This window comes from Typopeltis vanoorti, chromosome 7, assembly GCF_054136105.1.
Source record: "Typopeltis vanoorti isolate ZY-2024b chromosome 7, IOZ_Tvanoo_1.0, whole genome shotgun sequence".
In the NCBI taxonomy this organism is placed as follows: domain Eukaryota; kingdom Metazoa; phylum Arthropoda; class Arachnida; order Uropygi; family Thelyphonidae; genus Typopeltis; species Typopeltis vanoorti.
The window spans coordinates 152550728-152574034 of record NC_143555.1 but is presented as its reverse complement, the minus strand read 5'-3'; the positions used below and the strand labels follow the sequence as shown (position 1 = coordinate 152574034).

General features: G+C 33.5%; 1 protein-coding gene across 2 annotated transcripts in view; it reads right to left on the bottom strand.

Moving 5' to 3' along the window:
* Positions 1-657: 657 nt before the first annotated feature.
* lic (dual specificity mitogen-activated protein kinase kinase lic) overlaps positions 658-23307 on the bottom strand; it is a 125023-nt gene continuing 102373 nt past the window's right edge. For both annotated transcript variants that reach the window (XM_090395534.1, XM_090395535.1), the window contains exons 7-10: positions 22598-22777; positions 22392-22469; positions 20869-21008; positions 658-5066 (exon numbers count right to left, since the gene is read on the bottom strand). In XM_090395534.1, coding sequence (XP_090251660.1) covers positions 4910-5066; positions 20869-21008; positions 22392-22469; positions 22598-22777 — 555 coding nt within the window. In that variant the 3' untranslated portion in view covers positions 658-4909. The remainder of the gene's footprint in view (positions 5067-20868; positions 21009-22391; positions 22470-22597; positions 22778-23307) is intronic.

The window sequence follows — 23307 nt, the reverse complement described above, 5'->3', positions numbered from 1 at the left end:
ACATTATATATATTTTCTTCTTAACATAGAATTTAGGCCAAGTGGCCTGTTCCTGTCTCATGCCATCTTTTTCTTGGTCTTCCGATTCTTCTTTTTCCACTTATTTTTGTATCTGTATAATATTTTTGGTAGTCTGCTGTTGTCCATTCGATTTAAATGTTCTAGCCATTTTTGTTTATACTGTCTTATGTAGTAAACAATTGGTTTTATTTTCAGGGATTGTAAGATTTCTTCATTTGTTTTGTGGTCCCACTTGGTATATCCAGCTGTTTTTTTTTTTTCTTTTTCTAGAAAAGAAAGATTCCTTATCAATGAAATGCAATTGTTTATTCCAAATGTTGGAAGTTTCTGACAGACAAGGTTTTATTATGTATATTAACATTTACAATGATAAATTCAACATTTTTTGGGTTTAAACAGATAGTGAGCATAGAATAGCATTCTCCTCAGAGTGTAACTTATATAGTTAGTTGAATTGCTAAACCAATTCAACTGCATGAGCTGACCTCAGGCTTATTTTTTTTTTTTTAAATTATCTTTTAAAACATTTCTTGAAATGTTTACTTAAAATACTCCATGCTTTATCTTGGTAGTGAATACGGTATCTTTTGGGTTATGTTGAAGAGAGATCATCAATGAATTTACACAAGCAAGAAGTTTGAGCAAGCAAGAGTAAAGGTTTTTTTTTTTTCTTTCTTTTAATCTTTACATTAGAAATACGTGTCATGTCCTAGATTCTTTAGTAATGTAAATCCAAAAATACTGTACATAACAAGGACTTTTTTTTTTTTTTTAACTTCCCTAATTTCATCTAGTAACATGTAAGACTAATAAAATTATAAAAAAATTTTACGGTTTTTTGGGTCACATATCAAAAATGACTCATTTAATGTACAACTTCATATACAGTGTAAGTGGATGTTATAATAGTGTGGCAAGGCAAATTATTTTGAAATGATCTTGCATTTGACTGCACACAATGCCACCGTAATTGTGCAACAATCCATTCCTAAAATGACTGGACAGTTATACTGACAAGCACCTTAATTTTAGTTAGACATTTATATACAGAGCTATACCTTAAACTATTAGATATTACTTATTTTTCAGTGAATAGTGTATACTTATTTCATTCAAATATGCCACATGAATTAATATTTTTGTTTTGTTTGAAAGTTCCTGAAGTATTCCACCGAATCACATAATGAAGAACAAAATTCAAATGCAACACCGAGAAAAGCTAATTTATAGAACAATTTTTATAGAGTATACTTCAGGGATTTATAAAATGTGAACATAAGAGTATTTTTCTGAAGACATTTAGCAAATGGAAAAAATAAAAACACAACAGACTTATAGAAAGAAAATAAATCATAAATTTGGATTTGGAAAAAGCAAGCTACTGATATCCTTTTCCAAATAGATAATTTCTCAGGGATGATGCATATATAAGAAATGTCAATGTTATCTTTAAAATTAAGCACTACAGATTTGGCACAAAAAATGATTCTATGTATACTTGCTTGAGATGTCAAGAAAAACACTCTGGCCACAACAGCTAAGGCTAAATTGATAAGCAACCTATATGTTCAGTCTGAAAATACTGTTATCCATTTGTGATTATTCCTATATCTTAAAACAGGATAAGCCACACCAATACAAAACTAGATGAATTATTTAGGAAAAAAAAAGTTCTATTACAAATTAGACACTAATGTAAGCTCTTGATTCTCAAATGAAACTATATAACCTCACTGTTAAGGAAGAGGGATAAAGGGAAGTGATAGTTCTAATTCTCTATTTAAAAAAAAGGTATGTTCTGTTTATGAATTAGTTAAGAACAATATCCACTGAAAAACAGCAACTTTTTAAATAGACAAAATAAAAAGAATTTACTTTTTTTAAGAAAACTAATTACCAAACAATGTGTTAATGCATGCACATCACATTTTTAACAGCAAAATTCCACATAAGAATTTATATGGAATCAAATGAGTCTCACAAATTCCACCTAAGCATATACGAACAGTAAAGTTTCTGAACTATTTAATTCAAAAATAAAACTATATTCTAAATCCCAACTAAACTCGCACAGCAAAATATTGTTTTGAAGTAAACATTAACAGTATATCCAAGGATATGTATTTCTGAATTCTGATGAATAACACAATACTGTTATTAAGGAAATCAAAAGGTAAGAATTATTGCGACTGTTCTCGAACTGCATTACATTTTGCATTCTAGGCCATTTTCTAAAATTTATATGCAACGACTTAAATTTTGACTATATAATTATCATGCTACTCGGGTTTAAATGGATATGTATATAAAAAAACAGCACAATCTGGTTGGCTGTATTACAATAACAAAACAACCATAAGCAACTTAATCATACCATATAATAGTTAATCTGAACAACTTAAGTTTCCAAAATGTTTACTGTTAGAATAATTTTATCTATATATTGAAGTTTGCAAAAATGACAGATTGTATGCTGTCCATGGGAGAATTTGAGTACAATGTCAGAACAGTTAAAAATAAATCTAATGCTTAAACTGTACACGTCAAAAGGATAAAAACTTGCCTCCATTAATCACTAAAGGTAAATAAAAATTATCACTCCTTCCCCAAGAAGTATTGAGTACATTATGTAAATAGTCATCACAATATGGCATACTGAAATACAGTAAACTTTCACTATACAGCAAACACTACTACAGGAAGTTACCAAAGTTCCAACTAAAACCCCACACCATCAAACCCTATTAAAGGAAATTCAATATAACAAAGCTTAATCCATAAACCATTCCTTTCTTCCTCACAAGTTTGCTATAGTGAGAATTAACTGGACATAATTCAGTGAATTAAGGATAGTATGTATATCTCAGCAGTTGAATGGAGGGAGATTTTTTAAAGTTTACTATCAATATAATTTCTTTCATAACACAAACTGCTTTATGATCATTCTTAAAATTTCTCTGGTGCATTTTACACTATTTTAATTAAAGATATTAACTATTAATACATAACAATTAACAATGTTTTTAAAATAGAAAAATATTTTATATATTTTATATGCAAAATTCACCTTACGGCAAAATGCTCACTTAGTGAGGATTTCATGCCATGTTATAGAGAAATGTTGCTGAATAATGCACAATATAAGTTGTCATGAAAATGAGAGTTTGTCATCAAGTAGGATAGACTGGGATTTTATAAGGTTAAAAACAGACCTATTCTTAGCTTACGTGGCACGGTGAATTTACCTGAAACAGGAATTCAGTTGTTCAAAAACAGATTTACACATGAACATGAATTCCAAATTCACATATCAAACAAACAAATATATACATCATAACATTATGGACAACATAGTAAAAGCATCCTTCAGACTACCTTTGTAACAATATATAACTTTCTCCATTTGAAATATCAGTTTAAACAAAAAATAGATTTGAGTTTAAACTGGGCATAACATACTCTTCCCATAAAAATATACAGAACAAATTTGTAGAGTGAAACAGTATTAATTTGTAGTGAATTCACTCAATATCTTAATGCATTTGTGAGTGCATGCATGAACACTCAAACTTAACTTCTCTTATACCTCTTACAAATTTTCCAGGATGTTTTTTTACTGCTATCACCCACAGGAGTATAAATCTTTAATTTTATGAGCTAACATTCAACAAATTTTTTGTATTATATAAATGAATTCTGTTCTTGGGAATGCCATATCTGCTAAATATTTGCTTAAACAGTTAAGTTTGTTTAAACTTAATTCCTATTTAGTCAAAACTTCATTACAAATAGTAACAAAAACTAAAAAATTTATGTTTAAGTTACAATTTTCATTTTTCTATTCCCATCTCTCACACCCTTTCTGAATTTAATGAACTAGTCAGTTAATACGTCAAAACAAAGAACTACAGCACTTGCTTCCTCGTTATGAATTTGCAACTGGTTCATCAATTCCACACTTCATGGTACAGAATCTTTTGACAACAGGCCTCAATAAACAGTCCAATGCATGGCTGAGGAGTGAAGGCTACTATGTAGAAACCTTCGAGTAATTCTTAAATGCACTGGAACATTTCCTCTTTCTAAACTCCTTAACTCATTCTTTGCTGTTTAAATGAACTAAAGGTATTATTTACACAATCTCTAAAGAAAAGAAGGAAGACATGCTTGGAGCTTGTCACTACACCTGAATACCAAGTTGGCTACATGGTATTTTGTGAGTAATGTTTAACATTTTTTCTATATCATAAGCTTTTTTTTTTTGTTTTTGTGATCAAAGATAACAGCAGAATTTAGCTGTAATTGAAAAACAAAACAAAAAATGCCTCATTGCAAGAGATACTGCAATACTGTTATTTGTAAGAATTCAAAGGGAGAAAATCAATTTGCAGTACGAAATTCACAGGAGTTTAAATTTCAAAGTAATGCAAAACCATATAACTATAAAAAATATTAGCAAGACTACTAGTATAATTTAACTGAAGAGTACAAATGGGTGGTAACATGAAAGACTTAATGATAGAGCATGTAACAGTAAAGAGTTAAAAACTGATGGTGGGAATTTAGAATATTTTGATTTGTTCCTTGAATCTCAGGCAGTGAATTACAGTATTAGTTTCTCTGAGAAGAGTAACTTTCTACTAGAGAAAGTCAAACAACAGTTATTGGGCTTAAACAAGTTAACAAGTCATATCCTGTGATCAAATATAGCATCTTTGCATTTTGGCTTGTATGATCAAAAAGAACACCAAGGGGTATATAAACTGCTTCATTGAATGCACCACTGAAAGGTATTTTCTGCTTTACCCACACTTGGTGTATTGTGCATGTCCAGAATTTCAATTTTATATTACAGTACTTTCAAATATTGTGCCTGATGCAACAGATTTTAATGAGCAGCATCTTCAAGTGAATCTGGGAATTCATCCAGTATATGTGAAACAAAACTTGCAACATCATTGGTGGTCTGGGTGGCATTGCTTGAAATAAATGGATGGTTTAATAAGGTAGCATAATTTGGCCTCTTCTTATAATCTTTCTGGAGACTACAAAAGAAAAACATTAATTGAACACTGTATGAAGAAGAACATTATAAATATTTAAGTATTCATTTTTTTGATAAAGCCCAAATATTAAATCATGATATTCATTTTTCACAATGGCAGTTTCAAAGAATGAGCATATAATCAATTATTTACACTAAAAAACTTCTGCTGTGCACATTTCTTGTCTAACATCTCTAGTAAAAAATGTTTACAGCAAATTGCATGAGCTTTCTTTTGAAGCTAACAGAATGCTTTAAGAAGCTACTATAAATGGCAGTGATATTCAAATCACTGCCATTTATAGCTTCACTTATATTAATCAAATATTTTCAATTTTTCACTTATATTACACACACACACACACATATTTATTAATAACAAAAAATATCTCGTTTTAGCTAGTGACATGCTGTAATAATGGGTGGCAGCTTAAAGAATATAATCCTTCATAGGCTTAACAACAGTTTTTAACAAAAACTAGAAGCAATGAACCAAAATTAACATTTCTTTTTGTGCACAAAACTAATTTTTTCTTCTAGACTGTTATGAAAGATTGGGCATGAAATTTTCTTGATTATCATAGGCTATTAAGAATACAGTGTCAATTTGTAAAGCTAGGTTTACAGACATAAGTCCTCAAAGTATATGCATGATGACAACATATTACAAATTTCATCTTTCCATTAAATTAAATGAATTGTAAAAGCAGGAAACATAACTTAATGAATTGGGTTGGGATGTTTGAAGTTGTGGCTAAAGCAAAAGACTGAGACAACAAGAATACTGCATTTGTTCTTCTGGATAGTTTGTTTTCAGGAAGAAAAACCCTGTTGCACCAATACAGGATATGCTATGATAATATATTAATTAGCATAGTCTCAGTTAATTCTAATTGCAGAGTCTGCTATGTCTGTCAGCATGTGCACTGACTGGCAGGGCTGCCTTTCACCCAAAGGATATTGTCATTACTGCAGTTCTTTTGGATGATAAGACCCGGATTCAAATCTTGTTTAAGATGCAAATAAACTTTATAAGGGTTTTTCTCCTGAAAGAAAATTAATCAGAGAATATATGTAATTAACAGGCATGGCAATATGCAGATAGGATTAACTACCAAATCCTATGTTAATTAGGTTCTATGAATCTGAGTAACTTAACCATGACAAACCAATGAAACCAACAAGGAGAAGATAATCCTTTCTTGAAAGTTAAATCCTTAGATGAAGGTATAGATAGTCCTAATTATTACCTAGCCAAGAAATTGGTGTCAACGCTCAAGGAGTTCGTAGGTCATTCCTCTTCCTATATAACGCAACAGTTCATACACAAAATTAAAAACAATTCTCAGCAAGATGATTTTTAGTCAGTTGATATTTCTGCCTTTTCACAAATGTCTAATCAGTGACACAATTCTTCTCTTACAGAAGAAATTTCTACCTGATATTATGGCTCTCCTTGCTACATACTATGTTCCAGTTACTTTGTGTGGCAATATTTTTACCACACAAAAAGACAGTACAGCTATGGGCTCACCACTATCCCCCCCCCCGCTCCTAATTGCTAACTTTTATATGGAAGCTTTTGAGAAATGTGCTCTAGATTCCTTTACTTTAAAACCTACAGTTTGGCTAAATACATTAAAAAATGTATTTAAGCCATCTAAACTTTAAACACTTTCCTCAGCACCTGAACAAACAAAATGGGTGCATACAATTTACAACTGAAATTGAAAATGTAAACTCAGTTTCTTTCCTGGATACACTGGTCACATGCCCTTCCTCAGGCAGTCTCTCCTCTTCACTATCTACTGCAAGTCTACACATACAAGCCAATATGTATATGCTTACTCATACCATCAACATTACCATCTTGAAAATTTTCAAGAGTAATATAAACAGAAATACATATCAATACTTGAGCTATAAAAAGACATCAAAAATACAGATGGCAGAGAACAGCTGGAGTGATGATATTTAAGCAGAAATGGCCAAGCATGGAGGTATAAAATTTTAAAAGTGACTTCACTGCATAATTCAGAAGGCCTAGTCAGAGGGTCAAATTCCAAACGACATAACCAGAATAGTACCCATCTATAAAAAGGGAAATAAAGCTGAATATGAGAATTTGAGGAATTTTTTCTAGAATCCACAGAAGATTAATGCAATCATATATAAGAGGCAAAAGAAAATTTGTGAAACAGTAAAGATTTTTACTTTAAGTCAAAACAGTTAGAGAAACTAGGCATAAAACAAAGTGTTACATATCTGGAACAGGCATGAGAAGGTTTCAAGAGGAAAAACTGTTCCAAACACTAAAATTATATGGTGTAAATGGAATACTATAAAGAGTAAGACATAGTATTTGTGCTGTAAATCATGGGTTAACTGAAGGAAATACAGGTGAGATAAGGTGCACATTATCTGCACTGTTATTCATCACCTATATTGATCACATTATGAAGTGGTATTAAACCTGATATCAGAATTGAAGATATTAACCTCAGCTCTTTACTTAATACAAATATTATACTCTTAAACAAATCCAGTATAAGTATGTAGATTTCTCAACCAAACTGAATAATTGTGTAACAAATTTGGTGTGAAAATCAGCAATAAAAAGATTATCAAAATAGGCAGGAATATTGAAAAACACAAGTCCTGAATGGAGAACTTATAACTGATTTTAGCTAATTTAGACAATTTTTTTAGAAGACAGAAGTAAATATGGAAATAAATAGAATAAGCAAAGCTGATGTGGGGGAGTCAATGAATAAATTTATATGGAATAAGAAAATTAATCAAAACATTAACTAGCAGTATTTGAGACAGTGCTCAAGTTAATTTTAACTTGTAGATTGAGAGCTGGGTTAGAAGTAAAATCATTGATCAAAGACTAGACACCAGAGATAAGAATTTTGAGAGACACCAGGAGAGTGAACAAATGGCATCAATGGCAAGATCATATTAAAAATGAAGACATTGTTAGCATTCTGGAATGTGTGAGGAGTTTAAAGTGGTATGGTCACTTAAACAGAATGGGAGAAGAAAGATTGGCAAAACAGGTGTTCCATGCTGGATATCAAGAAAAAGACAAGATCTATGTGAATTGATGAAGTTTAGAAGTGCTTTAAAACCAAAATATAAGATCTGACAATGCTGGAGGAAAATTTCTGTTAGGAATAATGTAAACATTCCACATAGTACTATCATATATATAGCAACCTGCACATCCCTAGAAGATAGACAGCATAAATTTAATGATGACGGCTTTCTATTCAATTTTCTTCTAGGAATTTTTAAGTGTTTCTATATGCATGTCTTGACTTAATGCCTTTCTTCATTTACTCTATAAATTCTTAGTATTTCTTCTTTTACTACTGGACCATCTTGAAGTTTAACTGAAAAGATTTGCTGTGCATTATATCCATCATTTCTTAGGTTGAAATGTTTATATAAAATTTTATCATTACTCTTTTTTAAGAAGTTTCATGAACTTCTTTCATAGTTCCTCTCTAGTTCGTATTTATTTGTATGTCATTATTTTCTTACATTTATTGCTAATCTAAGATTTTTTGGACTGTCTGCATGTTTATTATTCTGTTCAAAAATTTATATTCTGGTTTATTTTTTGTCTTCTTTTGCCAAACAGATTTAACATACCTTCATTTTTACCCATGGTTGCCTTCTAATCTGAAGAAGTCATAGGCAGCATCTTTTAGAATCGCCTTCAAAAATTTCCATTTCATGTTTTAAATGAAACTTTGAGGTGTTCAAAAGGAACTTAATTTTTGTCACATACTTTATTTTTAGTTGCCATTCTTTAGATGCCTTTAGGCTTAGAGTCCCCCCCCCCCACCATCCCAGTCATACTTTTGAAACAACTGGAATGTGGTTCGAGTATCTGCTTAGATACATTTTTGCTTGCACAGTACTATTTAAACAACTTGTTCTGTCATTAAATAATCGATTATATAATACTGACTTTTTCAGTAACTAAAAACATGACAATATATGACATTTCTTTCCTAGACAGCCATCTTTTTAGTAGCTGAAAAAAGGTATCTGTTATTATTAGATCATTTTCCTCACACAACAATATTCAATCAAAAAAAAACAATCAAAATACCATTGCTCTTATATTTTACAAACTTTGCACTTCCTCACAGAACTCTTTGATCGCTTCATCACAATGGCTGTCAAAAGGAGCATATATATCTGAAAAATAATGTAAAAAGATTTTACTGAATTTTTGATGTAGTATGATTGTGGCATTTACAGCTAATATCCAAGATTTTTTTTGGGAGGGGGTTATACCTTTTCTCCCATCATGACCTCAACATCTCTTGTGCTCTCTTCATAAAACTACCTCATTTCACTACCCATCATGTCTATAAATTAAAGATGCCAAGAAATTATATTCTTGGTTCAATCCTTTATCCAAGAGTAAGTAAGCAAAGTTTTCACGTGCAAGTAACTTCATGACTGAGCTACTTGTATAAAGAGGCTAATGACTTCACATCACTTGCCTTGGTATTAATGCAAAGCACATATCATGTATAATGCTATGCATTATGAAAAGGGTCACTACCCAGACCAGTTTTGACCTTTAATGAAGTCTCATCAGTATAGACAGTGCGAGTCCAGTTGTGAAGTTACTTCACATGCGAACTTTGTTTGCTTACACCTGGATAAAGGATTAAAGCAAGAATATAATTTCTTGGCATCTTTAATTTGTAATATAACCACATGGAAAAACTTTCAACATCTATCTCTAATCCAGAGTATTTTAGTAACAAAGTGCGACATCTTTTGGCTACTTGTATATGGGAATACGACTTCTACATTAATTCAACCTTGATATCACTTCAGGGTCTGGCTCCCACTGATGAGACCTCAATAAAGGTCAAAAATAGACTGGAAATACTGTGGATGTGTAATAAGGTTTATAAATGTTTATGCTCCATCCAATGGAACAGTTAGATGAAAATCAAGGAATTGGAGCCATATTTATATGGTGCCCACTACATCATAGCAGCTGGAGACTGGAAGTGTATTGAAAACTCCATATTAGACAATACAAGGTCACCCTAGGAGTGTAAAAGTGGGATATGCACAGTCAAAAACATGTCTCAACAATACTCAACTAGTAGACATATGGAGGATGCACATTCCTAATCGCCAGGCAAATACATGAATCAAGGTATTGATAATTTATATCTCCCCTTCCCTTATAAATAGGATAATTCAGATAAAACATCTTGACATCAGCTCATAATCCAGTTCTACTTAAATTCCACTGCATTGAACAAGCAGAGATCAGTTCTGGACCATGGAGACTTCCACCAAATTTTCTGTTGATTTTTTTTAACAATTCCAGAACTTCTGTTCAAATTGGAATAATGTTACCTTGAACTGGGACATGTGGTCAAAATTCAAACAAGTAGTAAAACAGAATATGATGGAATGGGGAAATGAACGGGCTTTCACAAACCAATACAATGTATAGAATGTAGCAACATATTAGAAACATTGCCATAGAGATAGAAGTGGAAAGGCAGAAACAAGTACAAGAAAGAAATTTTAAGATAAGAATATAGGACTGAAACAAATCTGAAAACACACCCCCAACTCAACATCACCAGAGTTAAAGATCGGTACTATCAACATAAGAAGCCTGAATTGCAAAGAAATGGAGCTAGCTGAGGAATTAGATAAGTACCAGATCGACATTATAGGGGTGACTGAAACAAAAAAGACAAAAACTGGTGAGATCTTTCTGAGCGATAAATACAAAATGTTATATTCAGGCAATGACAATGGCAGAAAAGCTTGGTGAAGAACAAGGTGGATTCAGGTCAAATAAAGGCTGTCAGGATCAGATTTTCACTTCACTACAAATAGTGGAGAAATGATGGAAATATAACAAACATGCTGTATTTAAGTTTCGTCGATTTGGAAAAGGCATATGACAAGGTGCCAAGATAGAAGCTATTCAATACGCTACAGTTATATGGTGTCAATTGGGCATTATATCAAGCAATACTTAGTCTTTATTTGAGTTGTAAGTCAGAAGTTAGAACTGAAGGAAGTACAGGAAGATGGTTTAATTTTAAATCTGGTGTGAGACAAGGATGTACGTTATCCTCTCTGTTATTCATTATCTATATGGATCACATTATGAAGGAAAGTGGTATTAAACATGATATCAAAATTGGAGATGTTAATGTCAGCTCTTTGCTTTATGCAGACGATATTATACTTCTAAATAAATCTGCTACAAGTCTGCAAGATTCTCTAACTAAATTGAATAACTGTTGTAATAGATATGGTATGAAGGTCAGCAATAAAAAGACAAAGACAACGAAAATAGGCAGAATCATTGAAAATGTCAACTGTGTTGTGAATGGAGAACCTGTGGAACAAGTAAAACATTTCAGCTACTTAGGCACGATTTTTAGTGATGATGGTAAATTAAATATGGAAATAGACAACAGAATCAACAAAGCTAGTATGGTAGGAAGTCAATTGAATAAATTCATATGGAATAAGAGAGAAATTAGTCGGAACACTAAATTAGCTGTATACAAGACAGTGTTCAAACCAGTTTTAACTTATGGATCTGAGAGCTGGGTCAGAAGTAAAACACTTGACCAAAGACTAGAGACCGCAGATATGAGAATCCTGAGAAAGATTAGAGGCGTGAACAGATGGCATCAATGGCAATATCATATTAAAAACGAGAATATTAGGAAAGAACTTGATATTTGAGCATCCAGGAATGCATTAGCAGAACTAATCTCAGGTGGTATGGTCACTTAAACAGAATGGGCAAGGAAAGATTAGCAAAACAAGTGTTCTCTGTCAGGTTGGCAGGAAAACGACCCAGAGGAAGACTAAGATATAGGTGGATTGATATGGTACAAAGTGCCTTAGACGATAGAAATATAAGATCTGGTAATGTTGAAGTCCTGACAAGTAACAGACTGATTTGGAGGAAAACTGTAGATAGGAAGTTAGTAATGATGTAAATTTTTCATGTAGTACTATTATATCCTGTACACCCCTTGAGGATACATGGCAGGAATTTGATGATGATGATAATTATAAAAATCAAAATTCTCTTCTCATTGCTGACAGGTGGTGGATACTGCAAAAAAAAAAACCTGTTCTGTTGTAAGTAATGGAATATCACACATTACATAATCTGTTCCAAATACACAGGGCAAAAGTGCAGCTGTAGAATGCATGTTCTACTGTTTCCAGTTGTTAATAGATGGCACAGCCACTTTTAACAACAAAGATGTTTTATTAACGCTTATATTTCGCTGATTTTCAACTCAGCATCATCAGAGCACAACACACATGTAAACGCGACAGTGAGTGAGTGAAACAATATAATTGCAAAAGACAAAAGATCTAAAGTCCTATTTTTGGTGCCCTCTAATGAAAAAAAAAAAAAAAAAAAACAGCAGTTATCCAGGAGTTTTTCTTAGGATAACCATCTCCCAAATTTGTGTGATTGGTCTGCAATATTTTATGGATTTTTGAAGCTGTATTGCTTAAATAGCAGAATTTTAAGACTGGAAGCCCAAATCCTTCATGCTTTTTTTGATAATCGAAGAAATTCCTTTTTTTTTTTTCCCTACAAATTCTACAAACATATTAATGGTACTGCTATGGGTTCCCCCCTCTCTCCCCCATTAGCAAATTTTTACATGGAACACTTTGAAAACAAAGTACTTACCACAGCTACATACAAGCCACAAGTGTGGTTACGCTACGTAGATGATGTGTTCGCCATCTGGCCCCATGGACAAGACACTTTGGATGCTTTTGTCACCTACCTAAACAGCCAACACCCCAAAATTCACTTCACAGTAGAAAAAGAACCAAATAACTGTTTACCATTTCTTGACACATTAGTCACCCGCCTTTCAGATGGTGCACTATCTTTTTCTACTTACAGAAAGCCTACACACACAGGAAGATACCTACATAAACAATCACATCATCATCCAGTCCAACAGTACGGCATTTTAAAAACACTTACACATAGAGCCAGAGCCATTTGTTCTAACGATACAGCTCTGACCACTGAACTCCGATACCCGCGCCATACGTTCTTAGCCCATGGCTACAATCCCTACAAAATAGATAAAATACTACATAGGCCCATTACTCTGCCCTCACCTAATACACAAGAATACAACATGACCATTTCTATTCCCTATATCAGAGGTACATCGGAAAAGATAGCCAAAGTATTGTTGAAACATGGCCTTCGCACCACTTTCAAACCTCATGTCAAGCTGGCAACTCTGATCCGCTCGCCTAAGGATAAACTTCACCCTTTAGCACACCCAGGAGTGTATGAAGTGCCATGTGACTGTGATTTGGCCTATTATGGGCAAACAGGAAGATCAGTGAACATCTGCCTGGAAGAACATGAAAGATACATTCGCTACTATTACTATGGCAAGTTGGGACTGGCAGACCACGCTTTGGACACTCCTTCACACAGGATTAGATGGAGGAAAACGAATGTGCTATTTAGGAGTCGTTATAGATCTGAAAGATTATTTTTTGAGTCAGCAATGGCTTTGAAGAATTCTCCCAACCTTAACAAATATGGTTGCATTAATTTGCCAAAAATTTGGGAGACGGTTATCCTAAGAAAAACTCCTGGATAACTGCTGTTTTTTTTTTTTTCTCGTTAGAGGGCGCCAAAAATAGGACTTTAGATCTTTCGTCTTTGGCAATTATATTGTTTCACTCACTCACTGTCGCGTTTACATGTGTGTTGGGCTCTGATGATGCCGAGTTGAAAATCAGCGAAATATAAGAGTTAATAAAACATCTTTGTTGTTAAAAGTGTTTGTGGTGTTGTTAATACCGTGAAAAATAAGTCATGAATAACCATCAACACCTAAGCTTATCTGTTAGATGGCACAGATTGGATCTCTGATGTTTGATCAATACCACCAAATTGGATCCTCCATTTGGTGGTATTGACAGGAAGGCAGCATATGCAATTCTGCAAGCAAGATCCCTCCTGTTAGGGTATCCTTGAAACTTCGATAAGTTATGAAACGAAGTATTGTTGTCAGTACCCAACTGTGGAAGTTTTTGGCAAAAGACATTAAATATTTTCCAGGTAGTACAGAAGGTCTGCATGTGTGTGATTGGTCTGCAATATTTTATGGATTTTTGAAGCTGTATTGCTTAAATAGCAGAATTTTAAGCCCAAATCCTTCATGCTTTTTTTGATAATCGAAGAAATTCCTTTTTAACTTCTTGGTATCAGCTGGACCAAAAAAATGGCATAGGCTTGCTATATAATTGCCTTTCTTCAGCTTCTGTCATTTTTGTAATATTTATTATGTACAACTGAGCAGGAAAGAATGGTTTTGAGTAGTATGGCTTTAGAAAAAAAAAAGAAAAGTTACCCTATTTTCCAGTCTTCTAAGGTTTCAAAGTTCTTCAACTGATTATATTGGGGAAGTGGAGAAGGGAATTCCAAGTATAATGAGGGGTTGTCTCTCTCTCTCTCTTAGAGGTTAGTCCAAAAAGGAATGCCTTCAAGATCCCACTTTCCAAAAACTTAATTTTGTTCTACATTAGTAGTTAATCCACTGACCTAGCTGAATTTTTCTGAAATACCAAGAAAAAAAAAAGATATATATGGAATCATTATCTTCCAAGTGCCCACTACATCATTGGCATATGCTAATGTCTTATTTTCCCTCATAGTTGAAGGAACTATTATTCCTCGTACAGCATGTGTATTGTCGATTTCCTGTAAGAAAGGTTCAAGAACCAATGCAAAGAGCAGTGGACTAAGAGGGCAACCTTACTTGACTCCTCCTCAAATTTTGACAGGAACCCATTAACTAGAAGGTAGGTAGTTGAAATGGCACAGGCTCCTTTGATAATGGATAGCAGATTTTTACCTACTCCAGTTTGCTGGAGGATGTGGAACAGAAAAGGGTCATGGCGGACATGATCAAATGCTTAAGTAAGGTTTACTGATAGCACTGACATTGACTGCTTTTTTGTGTTAACTAAGCAGATTTAGATCATGTAGCAGAAATAGATTAAATTCTAATGCTTGGCCTGGAATTCCATACTCCTGTGTGCTTTTAATTATGTATCGTGTTCCCACTTTGAGCCGGTAATTGATAATGCAGAAAAATATCTTGTAGTCAGTATTAGATAGCGAAATAGGTCTCCAGCTGCTGATTAAGGTGTGACCTCTATTACTGTCAATGTCAAGTTCTTTCTTAATATCCTCGTTTTTAATATGATATTGCCATTAATGCCATCTGTTCACACCTATAATCTTTCTCAGGATTCTCATATCTGCGGTCTCAAGTCTTTGGAGAAGTGTTTTACTTCTGAGCGAGCTCACAGATCCACAAGTTAAAACTGGTTTGAACACTGTCTTGTATACAGCTAATTTAGTGTTCTGACTAATTTCTCTCTTATTCCATATGAATTTATTCAATTGACTTCCCACCATACCAGCCTTGCTGACTCTGTTGTCTATTTCTATATTTAATTTACCATCTTCACTAAACATTGTGCCTAAGCAGCTGAAATGTTTTACTTGTTCCACAGGTTCTCCATTCACAACGCAGTTGGCATTTTCAATGATGCTGCCTATTTTCATTGTCTTTATCTTTTTATTGCTGACCTTCATACCATATCTATTACAACCGCTATTCAATTTAGTCAGAAAAGATTGCAGACTTGTAGCGGATTTATTTAGAAGTATAACATCATCCGCATAAAGCAAAGAGCTGACATTAACATCTCCAATTTTGATATCATGTTTAATACCACTTTCCTTCATAATGTGATCCATATAGATAACGAATAACACAGGGGATAATGTACATCCTTGATCTCACACCAGATTTAACATTAAACCATCTTCCTGTACTTCCTTCAATTCTAACTGCTGACTTACAACTCAAATAAAGACTAAGTATTGCTTGATGAAATTTGTCATGTCGTACCATCATTTTTTATTTTGGTTTAACCAATAAGAATACAAGTTGGTCGGCTAAATCCCAAATTGCCAGCCCATCCTCGTTCGTTCAGTATATTCTGAGCAATAAATACAATATGTTATATTCAGGCAATGACAATCAAGGAAAAGATGGAGTAGCCATAGTATTCAACACAAAATACGAGGCTAATCTTCTTGAATGGCAGGTCTCAAGTAGAGTAATGTGGGCAAATACGAGAATGGGGAACTGGACAATGAGACTTATTTATGCCTATGGTCCCACAGAAGGTTCTACTAAGGTAAAAGTGGAGGAATTTTTTGAGGCTTTAGAAAAAGCAATTGACACAATGAAAAAGGAAAAGTTGGTCCTTCTAGGGGATCTAAATAGCAGAGTAGGAAATGATTGCGAGACATACAAAAATGTTTCGGGAAAATTTGTAGAAAAGAACAAAGCTAATAATAATGGCAAATATCTGTTCGATTTCTGCTCAGGACATGGACTGGTTATTACTAACACAATGTTCCAACATAAAAATGTGCACAAATTCACATGGAGAGAAGACGCAAGGAATAAGAAAAGCCTCATTGACTGTGTTATTGTTGATAGTGATGTTTTCTCCCTGGTGCAGGATACCAGTGTACAGAGGATTTGAAATTGGAAGTGATCACCATTTAGTCTTGAGCAGGATAAAATTGAATGTCATATTAAAAAGAATAACATGTAAGAAAGTTTTAAAGCAAATAAAAGTTGAGCAGCTCTCAGATGTGAACTGTAGACTAAAATACACAAATATTATTGAAGAAAAAATGAAAGAGTTTGAGAACAGGAATCAAACCTTGGAGATTCAGTGGCAAACACTGAAGAAAACATTGACTGATTCTGCCAGAGAGGCATGTGGTGAGGTTGTCTGCAAGGATAAAAAAAATCAGAACTTCCTGGTAGACACAGGAAGTTAAAGAGGCAGTGAAGGAAAAGAAGAAAGCATATCAAAAGTTCCTGTCAAATAAGTCAGCTTGTGCTCTTAGAGAATACAGAGACAAATGCAAGAATGTTAAACACTGTGTAAAACTAGCTAAACAAAAGTCATGGGTGGACTTTGGCAAGAATATAGAAAAAAAATATCAAGAAGGTGGTAAAATATTCTGGAGGTGGTTGAAGAAGCTTAGGAATGGAGGAAAGAGTGCTGTAAAAGGAGTTAGAGATGATAAAGGTGATATGAAAACGGAAGAAAAAGATATCCTTGAAGTATGGAGTAATTACTTTGAAAAACTGCTAAATGAAACAAGCAGTGATGACAGCACAGTGGTAAAAAAACACTGACCAGGCATGCAGGCAGGAATACATATCCATCCTTGAAATAGAAAAAGCCATCAAAGGCTTGAAATGTGGAAAGGCAGAAGTAGATGATATTCGACCAGAAATGCTGAAGTATGGTGGTATAAGAGTGTTACACTGGCAGCACTGCATATTTCAGAAAGCCTGGACAGAGGGACGAATTCCTGATGATTGGAGTAGAACTCCCATAGTACCCATATATAAAAAGGGAAATAAAACTGAATGTGAGAATTACAGAGGTATTTCCCTACTGAGTGTTCCTGATAAGATTTATGCTAGTATACTTGAGAAACAGTTGAGAAGAATGGTGGAAGAAAAGCTTGGTGAAGAACAAGCTGTATTTAGGCAAAATAGAGGCTATCAGGATCAGATCTTTACTATACCACAAATAGTGGAGAAATCATGGGAATATAACAAAGATATATATTTAAGTTTCGTAGATCTGGAAAAGGCATATGACAAGGTGCCAAGAGAGGAGCTATTCAATATGCCACAGTTATATGGTGTCAATGGGGCATTATATCAAGCAATACTTAGTCTTTATTTGAGTTGTAAGTCAGCAGTTAGAATTGAAGTACAGGAAGATGGTTTAATGTTAAATCTGGTGTGAGACAAGGATGTACATTATTCATTATCTATATGGATCACATTATGAAGGAAAGTGGTATTAAACATGGTATCAAAATTGGAGATGTTAATGTCAGCTCTTTGCTTTATGCGGATGATGTTATACTTCTAAATAAATCTGCTACAAGTCTGCAAGATTCTCTGACTAAATTGAATAACTGTTGTAATAGATATGGTATGAAGGTCAGCAATAAAAAGACAAAGACAATGAAAATAGGCAGAATCATTGAAAATGTCAACTGTGCTGTGAATGTAGAACCTGTGGAACAAGTGAAACATTTCAGCTACTTAGGCACGATTTTTACTGAAGATGGTAAATTAAATATAAAAATAGACAACATAATCAGCAAAGCTGATATGGTAGGAAGTCAATTGAATAAATTCATATGGAATAAGAGAGAAATTAGTCGGAACACTAAATTAGCTGTATACAAGACAGTGTTCAAACCAGTTTTAACTTATGGATCTGAGAACTGGGTCAGAAGTAAAACACTTGACCAAAGATTAGAGACTGCAGATATGAGAGTCCTGAGAAAGATTATAGGTGTGAACAGATGGCATCAATGGCAATATCATATTAAAAATGAGGATATTAGGAAAGAACTTGACATTGTGAACATCCAGGAATGCGTTAGCAGAGCTAATCTCAGGTGGTATGGTCGCTTAAACAGAATGGGCGAAGAAAGATTAGCAAAACAAGTGTTCTCTGCCAGGTTGGCAGCAAAACGTCCCAGAGGAAGACCAAGGTATAGGTGGATTGATATGGTACAAAGTGCCTTAGACAATAGAAATATAAGATCTGAAAATGTTGGAGTCTTGACAAGTAACAGACTGATTTGGAGGAAAATTGTAGATAGGAAGTTAGTAATGATGTAATTTTTTTCATATAGTACTATCATATCCTGTACACCCCTTGAGGATACATGGCAGGAATTTGATGATGATGATGTATTGCTTGATATAATGCCCCATTGACACCATATAACTGTAGCGTATTGAATAGTTTCTCTCCTGGCAGCATGTCATATGCCTTTTCCAAATCGACAAAACTTAAATAGAGATCTTTATTATATTCCCATGATTTCTCGACTATTTGTCGTAAAGAGAAGATCTGATCCTGGCAGCCTCTATTTGGCCTGAATCCAACTTTTCTTCCTCAATTCTTCTCAACCATTTCTCAAGTTAAACAGATTTTCAGAATTTTTCAGAGTAGCTCAAGCACCCCGTTGTTGTCTAAGAGGCACCAAGAAAATACATCTTGCTGCTAAAGAATAAGTCAACAAAATTCAGCATTTATTTATATTGTATTCTATATTGTAGTCAAATTTTGCTTTATGCTAAATTAATTTATAAATTGAAAGTTTATTTTTCACTTGGTTAGAGTATAATAAATTTAGTTTAATCCTTTATCCAAGTGTGAGCAAACAAAGTTTGCGAACATTTTTCATTGTGTTAGTAGCTGGCTCTAGAGCTTCAAAAAATCCCTCCACTTCCACCTTAGTAGAACCTTCTGTGGGACCATAGGCACAAATAAGTCTCACTGTCCAGTTCCCCATTCTCATATTTGCCCAAATCACTCTACTTGACACTGCCTGCCATTCAAGAAGATGAGCCTTGTATTTTGTGTTGAATACTATGGCTACTCCTTCTTTTCCTTGATTGCCATTGCCTGAATATAACATTTTGTATTTATTGCTCATCAAGATCTCACCAGTTTTTGTCTTTTTTGTTTCAGTGACCCCTATTATGTCTCTCTGTTACTTATCTAATTCCTCCGCTAGCTCAATTTCTTTGCCATTCAGGCTTCTTATGTTGATAGCACTGATCTTTAACCCTGGTGATGTTGAGTTGGGGTGTGTTTTCAGATTGTCCACATTACTCTACTTGAGACTGACTGCCATTCAAGAAGATTAGCCTCGTATTTTGTGTTGAATACTATGGCTACTCCATCTTTTCCTTGATTGTCATAGGCTGAATATAACATTTTGTATTTATTGCTCAGAATATACTGAACGAACGAGGATGGGCTGCCAATTTGGGATTTAGCCGACCAAATTGTATTCTTATTGGTTAAACCAAAATAAAAAATGATGGTGCGACATGACAAGTTGGTGTTGTACCACCTTACCCCAGTCCTGAAGATACTTTCAGGTGCAAACTTTGTTTGCTCACACTTGGATAAATGATTAAACTAATTTTATTATACTCTAACCAAGTGAAAAATCAACTTTCAACATCTTTCTCTAAATCCAGAGTAATTTATTAAAAAAGGGTGGCATACCATTTGACAACTCCTATGGGTAGAGATGACCTGCTAATGCTTCTGCCTGGTATCTCCACTTGGGCCTGGCTCCCACTGAAGAGACCTCAATAAAGTTCGAAACTAGTCTGGGTTGTGGCCCTTCCCTTAATGCATAACATTAGACATATCCGCAAGGAGATGTGTTTTGCATTATGGGAGATACTGAGAAAGGAGTGTTGGCAGCTTGCTCCACCTTTGCAAGGAGTTGCCCTGGTGTTGTACCACCTTACCTCAGTCCTGAAGATACTTTCAGGCGCAAACTTTGTTTGCTCACACTTGGATAAAAGATTAAACTAAATTTATTATAATTTATAAATTATTTTAATGAGATATTATTTGAAGAGAAAGAAAATAAATGACTGTTCAAATTATGGTTAAATACATGACAAGAATTTATAATGTAACAAACCTCAATGTTTAATGAACTTTTTCATCTTAGACAAAGCTTCAACAACATAAAATCAATCTCACAAGTAAGAAAATAATACCTGAAAAATCAACTCTGAAATTACATTTATTAAACTTACCATTGAATAATAAAATCTTCAAAATCTTCAGAAAATTCTCCTGGAGGTAAACGAGGAGGATCATCTTTCACAACTTGTTTCAGCTGCTCAAATGGAGTACCCCACGTTGGATATGGAAAATTTCCTGTTGCTAATTCTATCTAAAATGAAGAGTAGGAAATATAAAAAAAACATTTGTATGATTAACGTTTACAGTGAAACAGCTAAGAACACTGTTAGCATAAAGGGAGAAATGATGCATGTTAGCTTCAGGCAAAAAAACAGAGGAAATTTGTGTATACTTTGAAGCAAGTCTGTTGTAATTGAACACAGACTGTAATATTACATAGTTTGTTATTTAAGGTATGTTCAATAATAAAAAAAGAATTCAGTTTGCTCCTTAAAAACTGTATGCACACAACCTTATTTTGAATGCTACAACAGAGGTAGATAATCAGTGACACCAATTGCTATGCATATATGCATTCTATGGAAAGTATCAATTGTGAATTGACCAAGTACAATTGAATGCCACTGATTTCTTCCAAAAATGCTTTTTTTTTTTTTTTTGAAGTATTCTTCCACATATGAATATTGTCATTTTTGCAAGTACATAATTATGTTAAAATCATCTAATTTTGCTAACATGATATGTGAAATGCCTAACTGCTAATTTAAAACAATGGCTAGAAGCTGTACATTGAATAGTATGTAATCCATGCCCAACTCGCAATGAATTTCTAGATTAATTACTCTTATAAAAAATCATTACAGCCATAATTCACCACACATAACTGCACTTCTAAGAATCAATAAGATTCAGTCCACCATTTTTATTCAATGGTATTCAACAGTGGAGGGTTTAAAAACAGCAAAAAACAGGTTGCCTTCTAAGTAGTTAGATAATCACCCATATGACCAAATTTAAACATATCTGCTTCTTAGATTGCTTCAATTCTCCAAAAATTGTAATCCAGTCAGACTAAATAAAATGAAAGGGGGGGGGGGGTCAACTGTTTTCAGTGAAAGTTGAGGATGAAGTTATAAATGAAGAAAATGAAATGCTACACTGTTACAAGTCACACTGTTCAACAAATTCTGACCAGTTATTTCCTGACTTTTACCCATTTCATCTAAACAAAGTGATATCCCAAAAAACGAAAACTTCATCCTGTACTTCATCCAAGCAATGAGAATGAGGTTGATTGCAAATTTAGAAGCTTGGCTGACATTACTTTTTAACTTTTGAGAAAGTTGTCTCTAACTTCAAGCAATAACATAACAGCAGCAACAACAAAACCATTATAATGTCAGTAAAGTAGCTCCCTTCTAAATTACAGCCAAACCTCGTGCTAAATATTTTGTTCACTTTAATGTATTTTTTTTTTTTTTTGTCTCTGGAAATCTCTCCCTCCCCCAACTTCAAACTTGTTTTCTGATGTGAAATGAAGTTTAAAAAAATACTAAAAACCCACTAAAACATATTTTATTACACTGTTAAGTTAGATGAGAGCGAGAGAAGCATCTATATGTTTTATACATACCAATGTAATTCCTAAACTCCAAACATCAGACCTGATATCATAGCCACACTGTCCTTTCTCTGGATTTATCCTTTCAGGCTAAAGTATAAAAGAAAATTAAAAGCCTTAGATAAGAAAACCATAACAAAAAATAAATAAATAAAAATAATAAAAAGAAGCAAATCTTTCACTTCGAAAGCAGTAAGTCTAATTTTGTTTACACTTACAGCCATATATGGCTTGCAACCAGCTTCCCTAGTTTTTGCAAGTGAATCAACCAAATGTCCAGAAATACCAAAATCACACATTTTTACATCCCCTTGACGATTAATAAGAATATTTGATGGTTTAACATCTCGATGAATTACTTTTAAATTACTCTGGAGGTAATGCAGGGCACTAACCACCTAATAAATAAAATAAAAAACATATATTAGTAAATAAATAATGAAATATTTTTGAACATTTAAGAAAATTATATGATTTACTTTCACTATAGCAAAATCACAGGAAGTTTGTTATAGTGAATTTCTTTTAGCTTAGCATCATACCTATGGAACTTTGGTCAGGACTCTAGTACTTTGTTATAGCTATGTATGCTATAACACAGATATAATATATTGCATTGTATATAGCCAAAACAGTTCCTGAATTCCTAAGATACCCGATATTAGTGCTGATTTTTAACTTGATTCTATTTTTTTATAATAAAGAAATTGAAAAAAAAAAAAAAAGTTAAATTAATGTCAATGTTAAAAGCACAATGTTTCATGCACAAAATAAAATAAACCAAGTGGAAAAACTTTCAACATCTTTCATGAGAAAGCAGTTATATATACTCTGATTGGAAAAGCCTGGATTTAAATATTATTTGTAAGATATTTATAAAGAATTTTCAACTGAAGTGAGTTAACTAGTTTTATAAAAACAGATAGCA